General features: G+C 42.1%; 1 protein-coding gene across 1 annotated transcript in view; it reads right to left on the reverse strand.

Moving 5' to 3' along the window:
- Window positions 1-23,505, reverse strand: part of prdm16 (PR domain containing 16) — a gene marked incomplete at both ends in the record, with an annotated part of 178,802 nt that overhangs the window by 59,320 nt on the left and 95,977 nt on the right. Inside the window, one exon of the mRNA XM_083894563.1 lies at window positions 19,164-19,211. Coding sequence (XP_083750689.1) covers window positions 19,164-19,211 — 48 coding nt within the window. The remainder of the gene's footprint in view (window positions 1-19,163; window positions 19,212-23,505) is intronic.

A 23,505-nucleotide genomic window follows, 5' to 3' on the forward strand; every position in this document is an offset into this window, starting at 1 on the left:
ACACCCCTTATTCTCCTCAATGAAGATATATTTTTGGCCAGCGGTGGATGTGGGGGTCTGACTGCACCTTTACTATGTAGGGCTGAGTCCACATCTGCTTCCTATCAAACACAAGGCTTACCTTTTTAAGGCAGAGGCGAAGGTGGGTGGGGGAGAGACGAGGCAGGAGGGGCAGCGTTTGGTTTAGGCTTGATTCAATTACTCGCACCACCGTGAGAGATCGTTCCCCCTCGGGTGTCTGACTCTATGTATGTTTATGTATGTGTTTGTGCTGCAGTTTGAGGCAGACCCTGTATCTGGAAGTGTGTGTGTGTGTTTGACATCGCAGGGTCTGTTGAGTGGCCACTGCAGTGACCTAGAGAGGCCCCCCCAAAAAACGTCTATTCTTCCTATTATTTCTCACCTGGTTACATTTCCTCTTTCTTGGAGGCCTACTCTGCATTACATTATGCTTTTCAGACGCGTCATAATGGGTGTTATTCAAGATAATTAGTGCATTTAGTTCGAGGAATGAGTGGACTGAAGATTTTCTTTATGGAAGCATTAATTGATTTGGGTTAGAAAATCCCAGTGTGTGCAACTTTTCAGGAGATAATAAAAGTTAAATCCTGGCACAAGTTTTTAAGGGCACCAACATTTACCACAACTATTCACTCAGTACCCATGGTAACAGCCAACACCACATGGCCCTGTGTGTTGGCAAGGACGGTAGCCTTTAACCGCTCATCAAGACCCTTTAAAATAAAGTGGATGAATACAGACCAGACAGAATTCTCCTTCTGGTTCATGTTATTTTTATTTAACTGCTGCTTACAATTACAGAGAAGCCTTATTTAGTTGCGAGGCCTTATCTACAACTACAACTATTTACGATATATACTTTGCTATTCGACAGTCGTCAACGTGCGCATGTTTAGAATTCATTAAGGTGAATATACGTGAAGGTGTTCGTTCAATTAGCACAACCACCCCAGAGCAAGAAGATTTATGGTCGATCTCCTGCGGTAAATCTCATTTTCATCTTTACTGTGGGAAATATATATATTTATGGAAAAACTGCTGACATTATCTTTTTTTTTCTCTTTTTCCCCCCAAAGAAAACCTCCTGCTGTATAATTGGATTTTTCATCATGTCCCTCTCGTCCACAAAACAGGTGACATTTTCATTTTAATAAATGTCATACTGATAAGCAGTGAAGGTTAGCCATGTACAACGATGGACCGTGGTGTTGCACAGCTACAGTGAATCATCTCTTACATGATGATCTTCTTGTATTTGCCTAAAACTTAAAGCAATGACTCTTGAATGTTTCTTTGAACAATATGGATGTACACTACCGTTCAAAACTTAGAAATGTCCTTATTCTGTGAAGGAAAATCACTTTTTTAAATGAATATAACACAAAATGAATCAGAAATACACTCTATACATTGTAAAGGTGGTAAACGACTATTCTAGCTGCAAACATCTGGTTTTTAATGGACTATGAACATAGGTGTATAGAGGCCCATTTCCAGCAACCATCTCTCCAGTGTTCTAATGGTACATTGTGTTTGCTAATCACGTTAGAAGGCTATTGGATGATTAGAAAACCCTTGAAAACCCTTGTGCAATGACGTTAGCACAGCTGAAAACAGTTTAGCTGGTTCTTTGACGAAAGCAAAGTTTGAAGGGTAAAGTTATTATTTTGAAGAAAAATCGTTATTTCTTATCTTGTCAATGTCTGTGACTATATTTTCTATTCATTTTGCAACTCTTTTGATGAATAAAAGTGTGAGTTTTAATGAAAAACAAAACAATTGTATAGGTGACCCCAAACTTTTGAATGGTAGGGTACCTTAGTGCAGAAATAGACTTCCACTCCCCTCCGTTACGTTTGGTAGAATCCGATGCTCAGCAACAATAATCAGAAAACTGGCTTTTCTAATCTTCTTCATTTCATTTGAATATAACTCATTCATTCATTCCCCCGTCTCTGCTTTCCACCGTATATACTTCACCCACATGTCTAGACTCTTATCTGTAACATTTGTGTCGATATCTATCAGTCCAAGTCTGTAAATAAATAGTCAATAATCAATAGTGCGTGTGCAGACACACACACACACACACCTTTCTATTTCCACTCCCATTGTGGCATGCTGTGCATTTTAGAGAGCGGCAGCCTGATGGGTTCATTTTGTTTTTTTACGTTTTTTTTCTTCTTCTTCTTGAGGTGGGGGGGGGGGGGTGTTGGTGTCTGAGACGGTGAACAATGGCCAAACTGTTGAGCTGCAACTCAACTCAGCCCAGAGGATTTCCTCCTCAACCCTGGACCACCTAATACTATATGACACGCTACATCATGAGGAGAGGAGACACGCATTTAAGAAAAAAAAAAAAAGAAAGTTGGGTACGTTCTATGCCATTTTGTCTAGGCTCACAAGAAATCTGAAATCGGGGCCTGCTTTAAAAAAAAATGTGGGATGATGTATGTTTTGTGATTGATTCACACCCAAGTCTTTGCTTATTGTTTTATTTCTCTCAATTAAAACTAACCCAAAATAGATTTTTGATGACACACACACACACCTTTACTTTCTCGGCTCACATCGTCACATCAAATCGACTACTTGAATCGCACGTCATGGCTTCTCCTCCATTTCATCCAAATGCTTTTACGTCATAAATCAGCAGTAAAAACATTGCTCCGCGTAGCAGCTCCACTCGTCACATGATCATCTTTGACCCTCTCCATCAAATATCTCCCACCTCGGCCTACTGTAGCCTTTAGCGGCGCTGCTAAACAGACACAGATGGACATTTACAACTGACAGCAGATGGAACTCGCTTCACACACACACACACACAGACTCAGGCCTCAGTGTCGGAGTTTAGTTATGTCTGCAGTGACATGTTTGTTACTGCTCATGCTTTTATAATTATCCGTCCATCACCATGAAAAAAGCCTCTTAACTACTTTCCTCTGTGTTTGACCAGTTTCTTATGAAACATTCAAAACTCAATTTGCAAGAGTAGAAAGTAATGTGAATGCAAGTGTTAGAAAAAATTGTTTAAATAACAGATTTTTAGATCTGGAGTACATGCATAATTAGCTTTATTCAGATATTTACCTCCATCATGAAACATAAATAATTGCACTGTATAGTTTGGCACATTTGAAGCGCTTATTTACTTTGAGCTCTTGCTTGCACCCACATTTTGAAATGCACTTATTGTAAGTTACTTTGGAAAGAAGCGTCTGCTAAAATCACCTCAATAATAAATATTCTTCGTTCAAACCTAACGCTTGTTGACCCGTGTAAACCTCGTACTGTATCGTGTATGACGACGACGACGACGATGTACCCTCTTTATTCTCCTCGGAGCCACGCCCCCACTCTGTCGGAACAAGAGAATGTGCTTGGTCGTCGACATGGGCTAATTTGTAAAAGATACAGTGGCTGCATGGCTTTCCAGGGCGCTGTGGGGGAACCCAAACATTCAGCAGTTGTCCAAACAGATTCCTTGCTCCACTCCGCAGTGGAAGACACAGCACTGCCATAATTTACACACACGCATGCGCCTATGCACACAAACACACACTCGCTCGCTCGCTCTCTCTCGCTCTCTCTCCTATGGTGCAGGAATTTATTTTACTTGGGGTGATTGCTGTGTCTGCAACTTTTGAAGCCGTGTTAATGAATCTGAAACGGGGTCACGCTGGGATTGATGGGTGAGAATTATGTATACGTATGTGTGTGTGTGTGTGTGTGTGTGTGTGTGTGTGTGTGTGTGTGTGTGTGTGTGTGTGTGTGTGTGTGTGTGTGTGTGTGTGTGTGTGTGCTGCAGCAGAGGGAAGTCGTGTGGGGAGCTGTTTTGAGATCTCACAAGCTAAGCACCTTTGTTTCACTATAAGGTCCCGACACTGCTTTGATAAAGACGGTCCACTGCGGCAGATTTAATCAATGCGTGACCTGCCTGTGGTACAGCTATGACAACATGACTCTTGCTGAAATGCATTTCTGGCCACGTATGGCACGTGAGTTTGTCCGCGGCATTCTCGTGTGCAACGTCTGACCCTTTGTGATCTCTGACGGGAGGAAAGTGGAAGGAAATAAGCAATAGGGGGCGCCTGGACACTCAAGTAGTGCCACTGCATCGGATACACGCACGCTCACGTGCACAAATGCACCCTATGTCAAGAGAAAGTCGCGTTTATGAACCCTGTCATTCATTATCTTTGATCAAATACACATTCAAACATTAATAGTCTTTTTTTGTCTATCAAGCCTGGCTTTCTGCGAGTGTGTGAGTGTGTGTATGTGATATTGTGTGCATGGGTGCGTGACCACCCCTGCCCTTCCCATATCTGTCTCCCATCGCTCTGTCTTATCACAGCACACACATACCTCAGCGTTGCCTCCTGTGATTGTGTAAAAAGGTCTGGGGCTTTTTTTTTTTTTTTTTTTCCTGTGCCACGAAGACAAGGAGAGGAAAAGTGAGTCTACTTGTTTGTGACAATACCAGGGTGAATGGGCAGTGTGGAGCATGGGAGATTTTTTGTTTTTGCAGACGCAAGTAAACAAATAAAGTGTCAGCTATTCAAAAGATGACTCAAGAGGGATATAGGCCGGACTAATTCCTTTATGAAAACAATCAGTTGCCATCTTGTTTTCACCCTGAACGGCTGCCTTTTGATTTGATAATAGTCAGAGACAACTCTGCAGGAGAGGCCAGAAGGTCAATAATGAGGGTTACTGTGGTGTCGTTTATCCAGAGATGTTTGATTTCTGAATGAATCTCATGTCTGTGTAACAAGCAGACATGAGATTTACTCCTAAGGAAATATCATTAACATTTGATGACCGGTTAGAATGGCAACCAATTCATTCCTGTCCCAGTACGGGGTTTAAGGGTAACCGTTTGGTGTCCTTTTCAGCGAGAGTTACCGCTTTCAACTTGTGTTAGCACTGGAAATGGCTGTCGCGAGCAGGCTCAATACATGGGTCAGCCAGGATAACCCCCATATCCTGATTACTGCCACAGAGTGCCCTCTGGAACACAGACCAGCAAAAAAAGTCTTCAGTGAGCCGCTGCAAACCCGCCTACATGACTAATATGGCCAGTGTTGTTAATGACGCTGTGGAGAAATTGATGATGTGATGTGTTTTCTTAATGCATTTATGTTCATGACAGATAGAAGACCTTGTAAAAGAGAAGTCAGACGGTCTTTAAGCCAAAAATGAGAGAGAAGGATAGAATATAAGTGACATAAATAAAAAAAAAGGCTTTTAAATCATCAGCTGATATGCCAGAGTGAGACCACCCCCGCCTCCCCATCTCCCAAGTCTATGAATATCTCTTTTATTATTACTATTGACCCATGTGCCATAAAGAACAGCAGGGGCTCTGCATTACTTGAGCCGCAGAATAATGGTGCTACTAAAGGGCAACAAGATCATGGACGCGGCGACAAGCAAACAAACAAACTGCCGCTTACACATAATTCATTCAAAATACAAGGCACATGCACTTACGCAGAACTGGAATCCGATTCTTTGAGTTGATATGGGTTACTTTTTTCATTTTTTTTTTTTTTTTAACCAGAAATCTAAAGCATGTTGTTTCTTTAACATGGTTCTACAATGTTGCCAGTCAGGATGAGAGCATGGTGCCACAAATATTACACTTTTCATAAATATTTAGATGACAAATAAAGAAGCAATAATAAGCATGGACAACTTACTCTCACTCTCGCTCTCTTTCCTTCCCTTCCTCTCTCCTTGTGTGTGTGTGTGTGTGGGGTGTGTGTGTGTGTGGGGTGTGTGTGTGTGTGTGTGTGTGTGTGTGTGTGTGTGTGTGTGTGTGTGTGTGTGTGTGTGTGTGTGTGTGTGTGTGTGTGTGTGTGTGTGTGTGTGTGTGCGTGTGTGCGTGTGTATACGTGTTGGGGACACTTTGATAAATGGCCAGTTTATGGTGCTGTCACAGTCAAGATGTCTATGGGGAAATACTTCCCCACAAGCAGTCTCTGTGTGTGTGTGTGTGTGTGTGTGTGCGTGTGTGTGTGTGTGTGTGTGTGTGTGTGTGTTGAGGAGTACAATGCTCTGGTCATCTGATTGCAAGCCTGTGGTCTGGCGCATGATTAATCAAACTGATTGGATTGGGCAAATATGGTTCGTGATAGCACAAAAAAGGAGAGGGTCAGAGAGGGAAATGGATTACTCTGTTACTCTGTTGTACGGGAAGATGTGTGCGGGGGGGGGTGTTTGTTTGTGGATGTGACAATGTTTGCATGTGTTTGTGCTCTGGTGTGAACACAAAGGTGCAGAGGTGTGTATGAATGGGGGCTGAAGTGAGGCTGCTGTGTGCTCGAGGGTCAGGGGGTCAAATAAATGGAACATGAAAGACAAAAAACATAGGGTGGCGCTGCTGACACAGCCACAACCCTGTTAATATCTCACACAGGCTACACATTTACTTTGAGAACACCATTTTTTTTTTTTTTTTTTTCTCGCACACACACCTAGGAACACGCGATGTATCCCAGCGAGGTACACAGCAGCCTTTGAGTAATTGAGCTGTGCCATTGCAGCTTTGTTATCGCTGACGTGTCTTTACATAGCCTTTGTGCCTGAACAATAGACTGCCCTGACTAAGTTGTTGCTGGTCACAAGAAAGGGGAGAGAGAGAGTGTGTGTGTGTGTCTGTGTGTGTGTGTGTGTGTGTGTGTGTTTGAGAGAGAGAGAGGGAGGCAACTCAGCCTGCATGTATGGGTGCCACCCGGCCTTAGATCAATGCATTGACACATAGGTCATTTTTAATATGCTTTGATCTGTCACCCCAGCTGGGCCATGTGTGTGTGTGTGCGTGTGTTCGGGTGCGCTGCTCTATCAAGCACATCTTGTTTTAGGATGCTGGACACGGTGCATGAACTATCAAATTGTCCCTTTAATAGCCTCATTCTTCATCCCTCGTTATTTGTCTATCACGCTCTCTGGAGATGCGGAGAAGGAGAAAGAGATGGAGCATCTCTCTGAATAAGGAGCGACACGGGGCAGTGTTATGTAGTTATAAATCTGGTCACTTGAACTATATGCATATAAAATTAATCAAAAAAATTAAAAAAAAATTTTTTTGTCAAATGTGTCCCCTTAAAGACCCACAAATATCTTTAAGTTAGATGTGCGATGAACCGCCGCACAGCACTTAGCAGGAGAATGTAGCTCAGATAAAAACCCTTCAGCATTTCTGTGCTTTTTCATATTCACACAAACTATTAAATCGAGGTCAACCTGTGTTTCTTCTGAGCACATATTCTTGCTCCACACCACGCTTGTAAATCACAGTGCTATATGTGGGGAAAAACAACTAATTGTGAGGAAGAGGTGGTGGCACATAAGAGTGTCTCCGGGTATAGCAACTCATGGCTCCCAATCAGCAAGACATTGAGATAATAATATACATTTCCCTTTTTTTTTTTTTCAAACTCCTCAGTCTTTCAGTTTCTTGTCTCTTTCCTCCCTTTCACTCATTAAATCTGTTCCACCCTTTAACCCCGTGGGCAGGTGCTACTGTAATTAGCCGTTATTTGACTATCAAAAGTCAGGAGTTGATTAAATGGCCACGAAGCGGCGCGCAGAGCACTTTCCTTCTGAGCCCAGCCCCATAATTTCAAAAGCTTCTTGCAACCTGCTGAGGGCCTTTCAGGTCTGTGAGACGCCGCTTCCGACCGCTGGTAAGAGCCTGTTGCCGGCAGTAATCAAAACTGATAATCTTACAGGAGAGAAAGGGGGTGAGGAGGTGGGGGTTAGAGGAGAGAAAAGAGAGAGAAAGAAAGAAATGCTTGGGGGCTTTCGGGAGGTTGGAGCTCAAACAGAGAGCCTTCCATTAGAAATGTGTTGTGGCTCTGAGGGAGCTGGTGGCCAGCAAGCGGTGAAAAATGCTGCCTTCTTAGAGCAAGTGAATGGCATCTCTTTAGTGATTAGGAGCACTAATAATGGGCACCCCTGCCTGTTACCCCTAAGTCCATTTTATTGCTAATTCATTTACCTGTTATTTCAGACATACTTGACAGGAGTCACCTGCTAAGAAGTCATGTTTGTCAAGCAGGTATGCCCATTAGCTGGGGATCTTAAATCAGCTTCACAATGGTGCCAGTAGGGGAGTAGAAAGGCCGGCCTTGTTGTGAGCAGATAACACCACGCCGCAGTTATCCTGACTAACATGGAAAATCTTTTCTGCTCCAAAATAATTAGACTCCATCCCCGGAGCGATTCTTAATTAATGTTTTTTTTTTTTTTTTTCATCATAAGTGGATTTTTAAGCCAAGCTGATCTGCTTTTGTGCTATGTTGTGCAAAATCCTGTACACTCCTGGAAAAAAAAATACATCTAACATTGAACATTAAGGGAAAAACAGCTTATTAAAAATGAGTTATGAAAAATGAAATAATCTCTTTCTTTGTGTGAAAGTAAGCCTCGCATTTAAGACTCAGTATCAACTGTGGCCCCGACCTTTCTGGATTTACACGGCAGAATCTCCCTTCAAAGAGCAAAGCTATTAATATCCAAATAAATACCTGACTAGATATGGTGTATATTAGAATAAATCACGTGATATAAATGCTGTTAGATTCCCAGAGGAGAATTGGGGCAAAATAATCACTTTGACTCCCTGGTTAATGTTCTGGATAATTCTCCCCAGGGAAACACTTTCTATGATAATATCCTCATACGAGCATCTCAAGCTGAAATGTCACAGCTGAGATTACAGCAGGCCCGACTCCTTGTGTGTGATGTTTTCCTTTGGAGTGTGGAGAAATGTAATGGATTTTGATGTTAATATAGTACAGTGAAGAAGCACTTCACATCGAATGTGGGTCTTACATTGTCGGTGAATGTCTATTGCTTGAGACAAAACACACAACTGAAAAAAAGGCGTTTGTCTCTGATCGCCTTCTCCTTCATCCGTCCAGGCCAGAGTCATTGTCTGTCTGTGCAGGTTTGCACCAGCACAGCGAAGGTCACTCTCTCACTGCAGTTCCCAACAGTTTCAGTGTTGTTCGCTGAATAAAAGGATTATCCACTATGAATTAGTACGAGGACACAGAAACCCCTCTCTTGGGATGATGCTTCGTGTGTGTGTGTGTGTGTGTGTGTGTGTGTCTCATTGCCTCCCTCCCCTGGGATCCCCCACTCGGCCTAATCATTGTTTCTCTAACAGATAATTCTCCATGTCCTCACACGTGTGTGTGTGTGTGTGTGTGTTAATTAGCACCAAGTGTGCTCTTCCTTGTAATCACCTAATTAGGGGTGACGGCCTCGATGCTTGTTTACTCAATTAGCCATCCTCTTTAATTATCTAATTCACCGCAAGTGAACTGTCTTTGTTGGTATAGGCTCACTCGCAGCTAACACAAATATGCCTGTTTGGTTAAGAAAAAAAAAAAAAAAAAAAAGAGAAAATTATTAGATATAAATGAAACATTAAAACCAAGCAGAAAGGAAAGTGATTCCTTTTAAGACAACTCACATACACTGCAAACACCCACACACACACACACACACACACACACACACTCTCCATCAGACACTAGGCCATGCTCATGGACTTCATATGAGTGCCGAGCCACATGCCTCAGATTACTGTTGCTCCGATTGTCGGGAGATTTAGTCATTAATGATAAAATCTACGTCGAAAAAAGAAAGAAAGTGAAGTCTCACGGTGAGCATGATTGATGGTTGCTTTAAATGGAGGCGTCCGGGGCCAGCTCTATTGTTTCTCCTGACCAGCATTGCCACCTACTCCACCACCGCCACCCCCACTCCTTCATGTGGATTAAGGCCTGCCGTTTATTTAACAGTTCATTTGAGCGAAGGAACGACCAAGGTGAAGCCGAGGGGGGGGGGGGGGGGGGGCGAAGGGGCGAGTTGGCAGGGTGTCTGTGCTGTACCGTGGCGGGACGTCCCCAGCGGGACAGTGCCAGGTTGCGCTGTGGGGAGACGAGACAGGGCCTCCCCAGCGGACTAATGCCCTGTAATGAAGATTAAGACTCAGTCAAAGACCATACTGTTCAGCCGAGATTGGAGGGAAGGAGCGAAGGATGGTAGGTGGGGAAGAGGAAAGGAAGTGAGGATAAAGTAGAAATAGAGGGGAAAGTGTGCGTTTGAGAACAGATTATCCTCATTTTCTGGTATGAATCAACATTTCTGTACCAGCTGAGAGCAAAACACAGATTTTTTTTTTTTTGTCAACAATGCAACTGTATTACAAGCTGAATGACTGCCTCGTTATTGCAGCCACAAAACTTTATAGAAAAATTCTCTGAAACAAAACCCACTATAAAAAGACAATACAATTCTACATTCAAACAGCCACACGGTGCTAACAACAAAAGAGATAAACACTTCATTTTTTATATCTGTTTCAAATATCACGCGTACTCAGATCTTCTGCGGAGACTGAACTCGAGAGCGACCCGACTTTAGAAGAAAAGAAACCGAGGAACACCAAACGTAGCAGTAAAGGACGACGAAGAAAAAGAAAATAAGTAAAACTAATGTAAAGCTAACAGCTAACACATTGCTTCACTTCACATTTAACAGAGAACATTCTTGACAAAAGAATCAATATTCACTGATGTTGTTCCTCTCTGTTGGTTTCGAAGAACTCCTGCAAAACCAAAAAAAGATTCTGAAACTACTTATTGTATTTCATTCCACCCTCCAGATGCCAAATGTATCTCTCTTCAGAGTTGAACTCATGAGATATAAAACTACAAGAAGCAAAACAACTAAATAAAGTATGAGAAGACAGCGTGAGAAATTTAAAAATTCTCTCCATTAATAACATTTTGCATGTCATTTAATTCAGTCTTAATTTTACGAATAGTGCTTTTACTTACTGTAAAAAAAACGTCTCTGATGTTTTTTAAATGTGTCTTATGTAGTATTGTTTTGTTAAACCTTTCATTGAGTACATTATTTTAATCTTGAAGATCACCCAAAAAGTCCTGGATGTCAAAGCATAAGAAAGACAATTTCTTTCAATTTCAACAAACTGATCTAAAAATGTAGTTCCACTAAAGAAAACAGTACATTTTCTGGCCTGTCTGTGGCCCACTTAACAGACACGGAGACACACATGTGCCTCTGTATCTGTGTGTTTGCGGCTCATGTTCCAAAAGACAGCGAACACACGGCACACTTCACTTACCACTCTGTGGCTAAAAGCTCCCCTAAGACCTGTTACGCCCCAGAAAGACTCGCACTGTCTCCCGCCGTCTCTCCTCATCCTTTACTCTCCGAGCTCCCTTTTTCGCACACTTTTTTTTTTTTTCCCAGAACAGAAGAAATTCAAAAAAAATGTTTTGTCTACCTCAACGGGGGCATAGAGATGTGCGGACACATGGATGGATGGGATGGAAAGGAGAATGGATGGATGAGTAGGTGGGTGAGTGGAGAAAGGGGGATCTTTTTTCACATGACCTTGTGTTGTTAGCAGGGCCAGCCCCTCTCCCCACTCTCTCTTCCCCAGACGGGCCGTGTCTGTGACTGGACTGGCAGTTCTTGCCCCTCTTGGGCATTCTGGCATTCCTCCTTGTCCCTGCAACCCCCCCCCCCCCCCCCCCCCCCCCCCACCTCCTCCTCCTCCCTCCGGCTGTCTCTTGCCCTCTGAGGATTTCCATCTTTACTGAAGCTCGCTCTCTTGCCTTAACTTCAGGTTATTGCACCAACACCCTACTATGTCTCCTTCAATCATACTTTCTTAAGCACATTTTTTGATGCCTGACCTCCGTTTTTTGTTGCCCTCAAGGCCTTCATGATAGGATATTTCATGAGATACTTTGACTTTGTGCGAGATATCTTTGCTGAAATGGCTTTAAAAAGGCAGACCTGTACATTGTGAGGCTCTTCACAGCACACACACACACACACACACAAAATACTCCCCCTTGTGATGCAAAGTTTCATATGCACCAGGCCTTTCTCACACACACACACACACATACAGATGAACCTTTATCTTCTCCGTCTGACACAAATATTTTTGATGAGAAAGACCACGCAACTTTTGTTCTCCACCTCCGCCTGGCTTCTCGGTCTCTGTGGCGACGGCATGAGGGTCGTCGTGTTATTATCACAAGTGCTTGACCAACCAGCCCTCTGCATTCACTCTGTCTGCCTTAATCGAGTTACTGCTTTCTTGACAGACGTGTGTGTGAGTGTGTGTGTGTGTGTGTTTTAGGGTCTATTTTAAAGCATATGAGTTCAAAATGGCCTTACAAGCACAGAAAAAGAAGAAGAAATGAAGAAGAAAGAAGAAAACTGTTTTGATTTGATGTCATTTTTCTATATATTGTATGTCTATTTTTGTCTAATTTCTTTTGAAATGGTGACTCCCAGGAGAGTTTTGTTTCTTTAGATATATGTGTATGTGTGTCAGTGGCGGTTGCTGGTCTTTGAAACAGGGGAAGCTCATTTCGGGCCCAGTAATTTATACATACATTCTTACATAACCTAGAACAAGGAAACACAATAATTATATCAAAAATGAAATCCTATAAAAGCGTTTTTATTTACAGTGTATATGTACAAATGAAAATGGTCTATATCGCCGGGCAAATAACACACACAAGGACCAGGTATATCCTTCTACAGACTTCCCTCACAAAATCCACACAGGGCCGAGCCGATCATTATGCAGAAGCCCGGCGTATGGGCCACAGCCCACTGCTCCGCTGACTCCCAGAGAAGCTGAGCTTCTGTGGAAGTGACGTTTTTGCCAATCACCCTGATAATAATACATATAAAAATGCTGTGTTGTTCCGTAGTGAGCAGTTGAAGCTGAGATTCAAGTGGTTTTTAGTGCGGAGCCTGCAACGGGAATATGAAAATGGTCCGTGAAACCTGAACGAACTAAAGCGACACGTTCTAATTGCGCTGTAGCGCAAGATTAGTATTGAAATTTAAAGGAAGCTGAGCTTCCCTTGCTGTCTAAGAGCAATCGCCACTAGAGTGTGTATAAGTGTATTATATGACTGATTCTGCAACTGTCAGACTACTGTCCTTCTTCTTTTGTTGGGTGACCCCAGAGAATGTGGTGGGAATGGCCACCGGGAGAGACAAAGACTGCAAGAAGAGGAATGAGAGAAGGAGGGCAAGAGTGAAAGGCAGAAGAAAAGAAGAAAAAAAGAGAGAGAGGGAGAGCGTGAACGAGAGAGGTCAGAGAGCCAGCTGATGTGAAAGTGCCTCCAATCACCTCGTGCTTCTCCTCCGCCCCCTCACTCTTTCCCTCTCTATCTGTTCTACTCTGTCTCTCTTTCATTCCCACTTGAATTCCTCTCCCAGCGCTTCACTCCACTGTGACGTCAGGTTTTGATCTGTGATAACAACAAAGATGCGTCAGTCAAGGCCCACGCTAACACTACACACACACACACACACACGAAGTAAAAAAAAAAAAAAAAGACATTCTGCGAGCACATATACACACACATATACATGAATACAGTGACACACAGCAGTGGCCTTTGAGTGAATGCTCCTCACAAGGCATAATGACAGCATTCTGCAGTAACCATAGCTAGGACAGTTCCCACAGACACGACATGACACAGAAAGAAAGACCATTTTTCTTCCTATTTTCACCTCTCCTCCTACTCCCACCTCTTCTCCAACAACCCCAACTTTGTCTGAACCATGTGCCCTTCCATAGATCCTATTGGTTACCAAGTCCTGCAGGAATATGTGAACACCAAAAGTGTGTCATTTTAAAACAATTTTTGCCGAATCGAATTTAAATCAATCAGTCAATAAATATATGACCTTAAGCCCAGCTTTTTCAGCAATTGGGAGGTAGTCTTGACAAAAGAAAAGTGTTTTTACACCACATCAGTGCAGATAAATCTTTTCAATGAGGGCCAGATTTGATAATGAGAAGTTTTCCTGGGACAAATCCACGGTGGAAATGGTTTTGGGTAAAATATCTAATTGTAATACGGACATTATGTTGTAATTAGATACATTTTTAATTGAGCTTCAGTTGAATATCTACTGTCTTATAGATTTAAAACAAGATGGAACCTTACCATATGAGATGCTATGAAAAAAATAAATAAATAATGACTGTGTGTTAAATTTTCTAATTGGCACAGGACAATCACAGCCTTTTGCAAATTGCTGTTTGCATTGTTTCAAACTGGGTGTGGAAACACAGCTTTATTGTGCACATATGCACGTGTGTGTGTGTGTGTGTGTGTGTGTGTGTGTGTGTGTGTGTGTGTGTGTGTGTGTGTGTGTGTGTGTGTGTGTGTGTGTGTGTGTGTGTGTGTATGCTTGGGGACGTGTGTGTGTGCTCAGGCCATTTCCTGCTTTTTGGGCTCATCACTAAACAGTCAAGTCATGGCTCTTGGGAACCCACTGCCAGGCCCCGGATATTCACATTCACACACACACACACACACACACACACACACACACACACACACACACACACACACACATGCACACACACACACACATGCACAGAACCACCCCTATAACCGGGGGGTATTTTGTAACGTTCAGCATTATGAAAAATGACTTGCCCCCATGGCGCACCGGGGTGGCAAATGATTATAATATCCAGATAATCATTTCAAACAAATTATCATAATTATCAATCAATCATGAGCCTATTTAAGCAGGGGGAGGAATGGGGGAGTGTGGTGCTGTCGGCAGGGGGTAAACTATGGCCCCGCAGCACTGGATCTCTTCTGTGACCCATGAGCCTCCCTCTGTCCACATAATAGCCCTCATACATTTAGGGTCATTTAGCGAGCGTATTTAGAGACTCAATTCCCCAGCTTGATACGGCAAAAGAAACATATTCACACACATGTGCACGCACAAACACAACCCGGAGAATCCCGATCACAGCTGAGCCCCATTTGGCTCCTCGGTCTTTCAACACAGAGTGGGAAAGAGCTACTTATAGGTCAGAGTTCACAGATGTATACTTTGCATCACGACGCAGACAGAACAATAACAAAGTGCTAGAGATTGGAATAAAAGAGCACGGGATAACAAAAGGTCGGGGAAGAAAGGGGATGTGTCGCTGTCAAGAGAGTCCTGAAGGGGAACGTGTTAGGAAAGTATGTCCGCCTTCACTGAGACAAATCGTAGCGGAAGAGTGACACAGAGTAACTGCGACTCGAAAAAAAAAGACATTCTTCTGTATCTTTTCACAGTAAATCCTCCATGAAAAGCAACATGAACAGATCCAATCTCTGTGATACCGAGAGGTACCATGAATGGGGATTGGGGTGAGAGATATTGAGAAAGAAAGAGAGACAGAAAAAGAGAGAGAGGGAGATAGATAGTAGCCTTCGGGGGGAGATGATCGTCTTGGGAAAAAAGCAATCAGTGCTCATTGATTTTCTCTGCTGGTTGAATGGAGGGTGTCTATCTGGAAGTCATTATCTGCCATCTGATCTGCGGCAGTGTTTACACACGTCGGGATGGACAGCAGCTCTCTTCTGAAGATGAGGATTAACACACACAAACACACACACACACACACACACACACACACACACACACACACACACACACACACACACACACACACACACACACACAGAGCTCTCACACAGAAATACACCCGCGCACACACAGAGCGTAGGCTTGTCTTCTTTGCTCCTGCTCACTATCTGGCCATCACTTTTAAATCCAAAAAGAAACACTAGTCCTCCTGTACCACAATAACACACACACACACACACACACACACTGAAGTATATGTGCTGAATGTGAATGAGAACATACATAAGCAGGGCCTAGACAGCTAAACAGACAGATAGTCCTGTCTTGTATGGCCGGACCAGAACAAACCAAACAATCCCTGATCCCTATCACCGATAGGCTCTGATAGAAATCTATACCTCCCAACAGCACCATCCTGTCTGCTGAGAGAGAGAGAAATTAAAAGAGTGGAGGGAAATGGATGAAGTAGGTGATTCAGATAACGGGACCTTTTATTTTCTGTATGTGGGGTGAAGAGGCACGTGTATTTATTTGAGCACATATATGGCTTGATACATGTCTGAGGAAGGGCAGGATATGAATCTCTCGCTCACACACACACACACACACACACACACACTGGTCAGCGCTCAGTCAAGGCTAGAAAAAGCTACACAAACATCTTTGCTTCTGTGTGATCCCTCGCCTTAACCCTGACTCCTCCACTTGTCTTTGCATTCCTTTCAGACCGACTCAACAGCATGGAATTAATCTTTTGGAAACAACCTGTTCTTCTGGTGGTCAATTTGAATGCGTCACTGATATTTTTTATTTTTAAATGCATCATTTAGTTACATTCATACAAAACTGTTGACTTTGCTGCTTTCCCCCCCCTCACATCTCTTTGTAAGTGGGGTTTTGAAAAGGCTCATGTCAACTTAGCACGAGTAACTAAGCACGAGTGCAGTATTTACAGTATCTGTGCGCCCCAGCTACACATTGTCAAGGAAGAAAATCCCTTGAGTGCCGGCAACAGAAGAATGTATCTTATGAATCTTAAGTCAAACGTGGGGTTTTTGTGTGACAGCGAGATAAATGACAACAGTGGACATCTATCAATGCAAATCTAGGCAACAGAGAGCGCGAGACAAAAGTATGTTTTTTTTGTTGTCTTTCAAATGTTATACAAATACTACTCTATATGTATTTTTTCTTTTTTGTGTGACATCATGCAGTTGTACCATATATATATATATATATATATATATATATATATATAGTTTTCCTATACAGCATAAAAACAAATGAGATCTGTTTAACTGTAATGTAAAGCAGAGCAACAGTGATGAAAACACACACACACACACACACACACACACACACACACACACACACACACACACACACACACACACACACACACACACACACACACACACACACACACACACACACACACACACACACCTTTCAGCAGTAAACTACTTCATTCACTGGCTACAACTCAATTAACATTCTGCCTTAATCAAGCATAGCGGTTGTAATGACATGGTGGCGGCAGGAGAAATCAGTGTTTATGTGCACATGTGCGTTTATACGTGTGTGTGTGTGTGTGTGTGTGTGTGTGTGTGTGTGTGTGTGTGTGTGTGTGTGTGTGTGTGTGTGTGTGTGTGCACGCACATTCATTCCCTGGGCCTGTGTGTGACTGTACGATGTGGATGAATGAGTCATGTCATAAGGAATGGCTCATGCATAATTTCATTCATATTCATAACAGGCATGTGGTCGGCCACTGCCCGATGAGGGCCCACCGCAACTCACACTCTGCATAATGACATGTGGCTGTGTGTGTGTGTGTGTGTGTGTGTGTGTGTGTGTGTGTGTGTGTGTGTGTGTGTGTGTGTGTGTGTGTGTGTGTGTGTGTGTGTTAAGTGCTGTACTTTATGTCTGTGTTCTCTCATCTGTGTAAACCTGAGTGCGTTTCAACTTTTTTTTTTGCTCCTATCTGTGCATCTGCAGCTTGTGCATGCAGAGCGGAGTGCATGTGTAAGGTGGTTAGGTAGTTTATAAAACTATCAAGGGTTTTCCACATTGTATGAACATGTGGGGGGGGGGGGCAGCCCAAACCACCTGTGGTCAACTCTTAAAATAAGCTCATTGACTAATGTCGGATTTCAAATCATCTGAGCAGTTGCTTGATTTGCATGCCCGCCTGTTTATAGAGGGTGCAGCAACAAGACCCTTGACCTGAAATGCAAATGAGGAAATTTAAGTCATTTTGTTTTTCTAAGGGTCATAATTGTCAATTATGCCAGAGGAGGTTTGGAGTGAAATACGTCTTGTTAAGGTTGTTCACGAGGAGACGTGAATGTGTTCACTCCTCTCACACACTGCTTTTATTAACGGGAGCTGCTGCACAGAAAAGCAGGTCCAACATTAGTTCTGCTTCTGATGTTTTGACCGTCCTGTCATGTGAGATAAACCTAAAGTATAGAGACCAAGTCTGAATCTGAGCTCTAATATATTTGATAACTAAACACATACACTACTGTTCAAAAGTTTGGGCTCACTTAGAAATGTCCTTATTTTTGAAGGAAAAACACTTTTTTTCAATGACTATAACATTAAATGAATCAGAAATACACTCTATACATTGTTAATGTGGTAAACTACTATTCTAGCTGCAAACGTCTGGTTCTTAATGGAATATATACATATGTGTATAGAGGCCCATTTCCAGCAACCATCTTTCCAGTGTTCTAATGGTACATTGTGTTTGCTAATCGCGTTATAAGGCTATTGGATGATTAGAAAACCCTTGAAAACCCTTGTGCAATGATGTTAGCACGGCTGTAAACAGTTTTGCTGGTTCTTTGACGAAAGCAAAGTTTGAAGGGCAAAATAATTATTTTGAATAAAAATCATTATTTCTAATCTTGTCAATGTCTGTGACTATATTTTCTATTCATTTTGCAACTCTTTTGATGAATAAAAGTGTGAGCTTTAATGGAAATCACAAAAAAATTGTATAGGTGACCCCAAACTTTTGATCAGTAGTGTACATACAGAAACAATACATAAAGAATTTAGCCCCGTTTTATATTTGAAAATATCACAGTATTTGACTTATTGGTGTTCAACTGTCGGCCATTCGTTTCAGTTTCTTGCCACTAACTAGAGCTGGAGTTATGTCTTCATGGCTTCATTCATCATAGGAAAGTGTCTCCCCCCGTAACAGACATTGCTCTTTCAAGGACGATTAGATGGACATGAACACTCCTTCCACCGTGTCTTGACCCTGTGACACTGAACGTAAAAACAAACTGTCCGGCCTCGTCAGTAAATGTATCACCTCATATAGTGTGTTTACGGACTGCTTGATGACAGGGCACCTGCCACAGTGAGAAAAGAGGATTTCAGATCATTGTCTCTGGGCGTAGTTGTTGGTGAAACGGTTGCCAGTGATTGCGTAGTAAAACGAAAGGATGTCAGCGTTCAAGCTGAACAGTATACACATGGCCTAACTATGTGCAAATGTAATAATATTTGAGTGCAAACATTGTTCTTTTCACAAACACAGCCAACGTAACGCAGCTGGGATAGAGTTCTCTTCTGTGCTTGGATAGTTTCAAAGTGTATTTTATTCCTATTGAGACACACACACATAGCTGTCCTACCTTTTTGACGCAGCTGTCAGGTGAGGCTTCTTCATGGTCATTCATCATCTGCTGAGGACAAACAAAAAAAAACATTTTCAAAATTAACATTGAGATCTACACCGCAGCGTTTTTATCAAACTGAAAAGACAAACAGTTTCTCAAATCATTCCTATTGATTACTGTGCTTTCGTGGGTCTTCGGCCGTGGCGTGTGACCATCGCTACTTGATGACATGAGCACAGGGTGTTCACAGTTCATCACACACACCCTTGGGGCAACAAATGTAACCAGAGGGATATAATAATGGATTGAGAGGTCACAAAAACACACACACACACACACGCACAGATGAAAACATAACACACACATACACATCCTGATGAATGAATGCCCCACAGATTTGGCATTAATTCTCCGCTTCAGCATTGCAGGAAATTTTTCGCTGAGACAGTTTCTGTGTGTGTCTGTATAATTAAGCCTTCAAGCAATATTTACTGGGGGCAGATGGGTGGTAGAATGCTCCCAGTGTCTGCCAGAGGAAATGAGGGAAGTGGGGGAAATGGTGAAGATATGGGGTTGCTCTGCTGCAATGAGGAGGCATTTCACATATAATGGCAACCCAGCGTCTCTCTGTCTCTTTCTGTCCCTCTCTGAAGCCCATTGATGGCAACCGAGGATCAAAGAAGAGATGCCGTCGGTTTTTCGGGCCAGTTTTGGCTTAGGGTGGGTGGATTTGGCGTATAGTCCTTCACTGAATTTAAGTGAAATTAGACCTATAAAACTTCCTCAAGCACAGACACATGGTGTATCTGTACCTCCCTTTTCCTGCTCCCTATCCTCCTCATCTGCCATTTTACAGTAGGTGTGTTGTTTGGGTGTTGTGACAAGGCTGCCCTTTATATTAGAGCCGGCATATAAACGTTTGTATTTTCTAAACCAATGTGTCCCACGATTGGGTGAGAGACATTTATCTTCTGTGGAATCTGACATGGAAACTCTGGAGCTGTTCTTTGGATTTTGTCAAACAGCAACCTCTTTATGCACCTTTCTATACAAGTATTCACAGGAAAGGAATATGTATTGTATGTAATCTGTCGATTATTTTGTCGATTAATAGATGAATCGTTTGGTCCATAAAATGTCAAAAACGTTGATCAATGTTTGTCAAAGCTGGAAATGATGATGTTCTCGAATGTCTTATTTTGTCCACAAACCAAAACGATTCAGTTTTAATGATTTCTTTGTTATGTGGAGCAAAGAAACCAAGAAAATATCCACATTTAAGAAGCTAAAACAATCAGAAATCTTGTTTAAATAATGAAAAAAGCTTCAAACCGATTATCGATTATCAAAATAGTTGGCGATTCATTTATTAATCGATAAATAATTGATTCATCGATTAATCATTTAAGCTCTAGTATAAACTTCTTGATAATGCTATTTTTGGTCCTTCCAACCAAACTAATGTTTTATTGCAACCTAACTAAGATGACTTGGAGGGAAATTTTGGTACATTTTTAGGCTGACTGTGTCAACCAAGATGACAAAGGGTGAAACAAGGAAATACATATTCCTGTTAATAGTGGTTCAGTATTAGTTAAACATTTTTAGGTGGAAGGAAGAAAAAAAAAAAACAGAATAAGCAATTCAACTATTATGTCCACACAGCAAAAACCAAACCAATGAATCCTTAGATCACAATCTCTCTCTTGAATGAAATTAGGGATATCTTTATTTTAATTCTGTACAATTGCTCTTCCGTTTCTGTGCAGATTTTAATCAATCAGTAGATGGAAAAACTCAGGCCTTTGTGCAGCAGGATGTGCCTGTGTGTGTATTTACTGCAAAGTGAGCCACAACAGAGGTAATTTTACTTAAAAACAACCTTACTTTATTTACTATGTTATTGTGTGGAATACGCAGTAGAACCAATCCATACAACAAGTGATTGTGTGAGACCATTTAACATAAGAAAAAATAAATTAGGTGTATGTCTCGGCTCTCTTTAGTAAAAAAATGTGCTTGTGAACTTTAAACAAGGTAATAGAGTAGTAGTGAGAGAGAGTGAGAGAGCACACCAGAGAGAGAGAGAGAGCACTTCCCCTTTCTTGTAATGCACAAGACCAGCTGCAACAGTTTACAAAACCAACAGCTTGGCTGAGTCTACTAAAATGCTACCAGCCGTTCAACAAGTATAAGACAATGTCTGGACTTACTGCCTGCTCTGTTCAGCTACATGCCAAGTGTAAATATGTGTGTGTATCAAATTGTGGGAGAGTAACCTGAAACTGTAAAAGACATTCAAGCAGACATGAGTGGTTTTACTGATTCCTTAATGTCTTTCAGCTTAAGGTGGGGGGTCGAGACTGTGTGGGCTTTTTTATTGTCCAAACATCAGCTTTGGTTCTAGAAACACTCGCTGTCTGTCAGGAGAACAACACTGAAAAACATCTTGGCTCTTAATTCTAAAGTGTTTGTTGTCTGTTGGAAATGTGGCCCAATTACCTACTATGATAAAAAGTAGAATTTCATGATTGGTAGTTAGTTTATATTGCAATGATTAGAATGACTAAAACAAAGGCAGGTGGAGAAGCTCTTTCAACACAGGTATACTGTATATACACACACATGCGTGTACGCGCACACGCACACACAAGCCAGACAAAAACACACAGAATAGCAGGGCCCGACCCCGCCAAGCAAATAAATAAGCTATTAATTAGGGAAGGAAAATGTGATTGGCCACTGACTGGCAGAGCTATGATTTATTGCACGTGTCACCTTCATCTCAAAGTGACTTTTACTCTGCGTTGGAAAAGACAGGTCCAAATAGAGACCGGCCTATGTTGAGAGGGGTAGTTTTTCCACGACACAGAGAGAGAGGTAAAATTGTCCTGTATCTCGCCCGCTGAATGCTGACATGTCAATATGTCTTATGGAAAAGAGAAAACACTGAAGGGTAGGGTAATTAGAACGTGTATGTAAGTGTGTCTGGGCACACAGAATTCTCTTTTTCTGGCCCATATGACCTCAAACATAAACAAATCCAGTTGTGGCTTGATGAAAGTGCAGCCACCTGCAGAATCCTTCCACCAAGACCTGTCCAGACCCTCATTAGGGGTATGTGTAAATGTGTGTATATGCGTGTGTGTGTGTGTGTGTTGCCATGTCTGTGGTGTTTTCACACTAGGGCGGAGGGAAAACCCCACCATTATTAGTGTCTCATAACGTAGCTTTTGTTATTGGACAGAGTCGGGAGTTTTTCAGCGCCACTTTAGCACCATTTGTATTGACATGCTATGATGAGCAAGCGGACAAAAGAAAACATGACATGGAAAGAGTCACTCGGTGTGGACTGCCTCATTGTTTTTCCAAGACCTGTCACAGCCTTAAAATAAAATGACAGAGCGAAATCCCACCCAGTTTATTTCCAGAACTTATTTAATGTTTAAAATACAAGACAAATACCCTTAGGGGTGTTCTGGATAAGTCCATGTTGAATATGTAGTGGTAGAACATGGTAGCAGAATAACATGTGCAGCTCAAGTCTAACCTTGATAGACTGACCCATACAATAATCTTAGCAATTAACCAGTGAGAAGGCCATAGAGTCAGTAGCCATAGCAACTGGAGAAGGATCTTACAAAGCTTGTTCATCATCATCCACAAGCACAAGGAGAAGAAGAGGGCCCCACTTGGAGGATTGCACTGTAGGAAAATGTTAGCATTCTGTTGCCAAGAACAATTCTCCTCAACTCTGAATAATATGAGGCAATACAGCAACACGGCCCAATGAATGGCTGCGGATGTCACAAAGCCACAAGTTTCCAAAAAGAAACCAGCAGCAAACAAACCTCAGGCTTTTTGAACCGGGGCCATGACTGACAATACATTGACTGCAATAGCCACACCAAGAAAGCCACAAATTGAAAGTTTTGCTACGCATTTATTGGGAACTTTTGCAGCTTTTTGGCATGATGGCAGGATTTTATTGTGGTAGTAATACCCTAGATGGGTTATTGATCTTTCTGACACATAGATGAGAGGGGGAAAAAAAAAAACAGTCTTTCAGTATGGGTCATGTTGAATAATGAACTGCAGAGAACAAGTATTTGCGTTAGACAGTGAAAAAAAGAGAAAAATGAAAGAGGAGGCTCTGTGTCTCGTTGCTGGAGCCGTTTAAATAGGAGCAAACCATCATGTCAAACATGATCTCAACAAATGGATCTGATTCCTTTGACTCCCAGATACTGGCAAACCTGATCGGAACACTTCACACAATCAATGAAATGACACAACTGCCCAAAAAAGGAAGAAAAAGAAATTGAGATATCAAGTCTCCAGTGTTTTATTCCCCCCT

Source organism: Microchirus variegatus (assembly GCF_963457635.1).
Source record: "Microchirus variegatus genome assembly, chromosome: 9".
In the NCBI taxonomy this organism is placed as follows: domain Eukaryota; kingdom Metazoa; phylum Chordata; class Actinopteri; order Pleuronectiformes; family Soleidae; genus Microchirus; species Microchirus variegatus.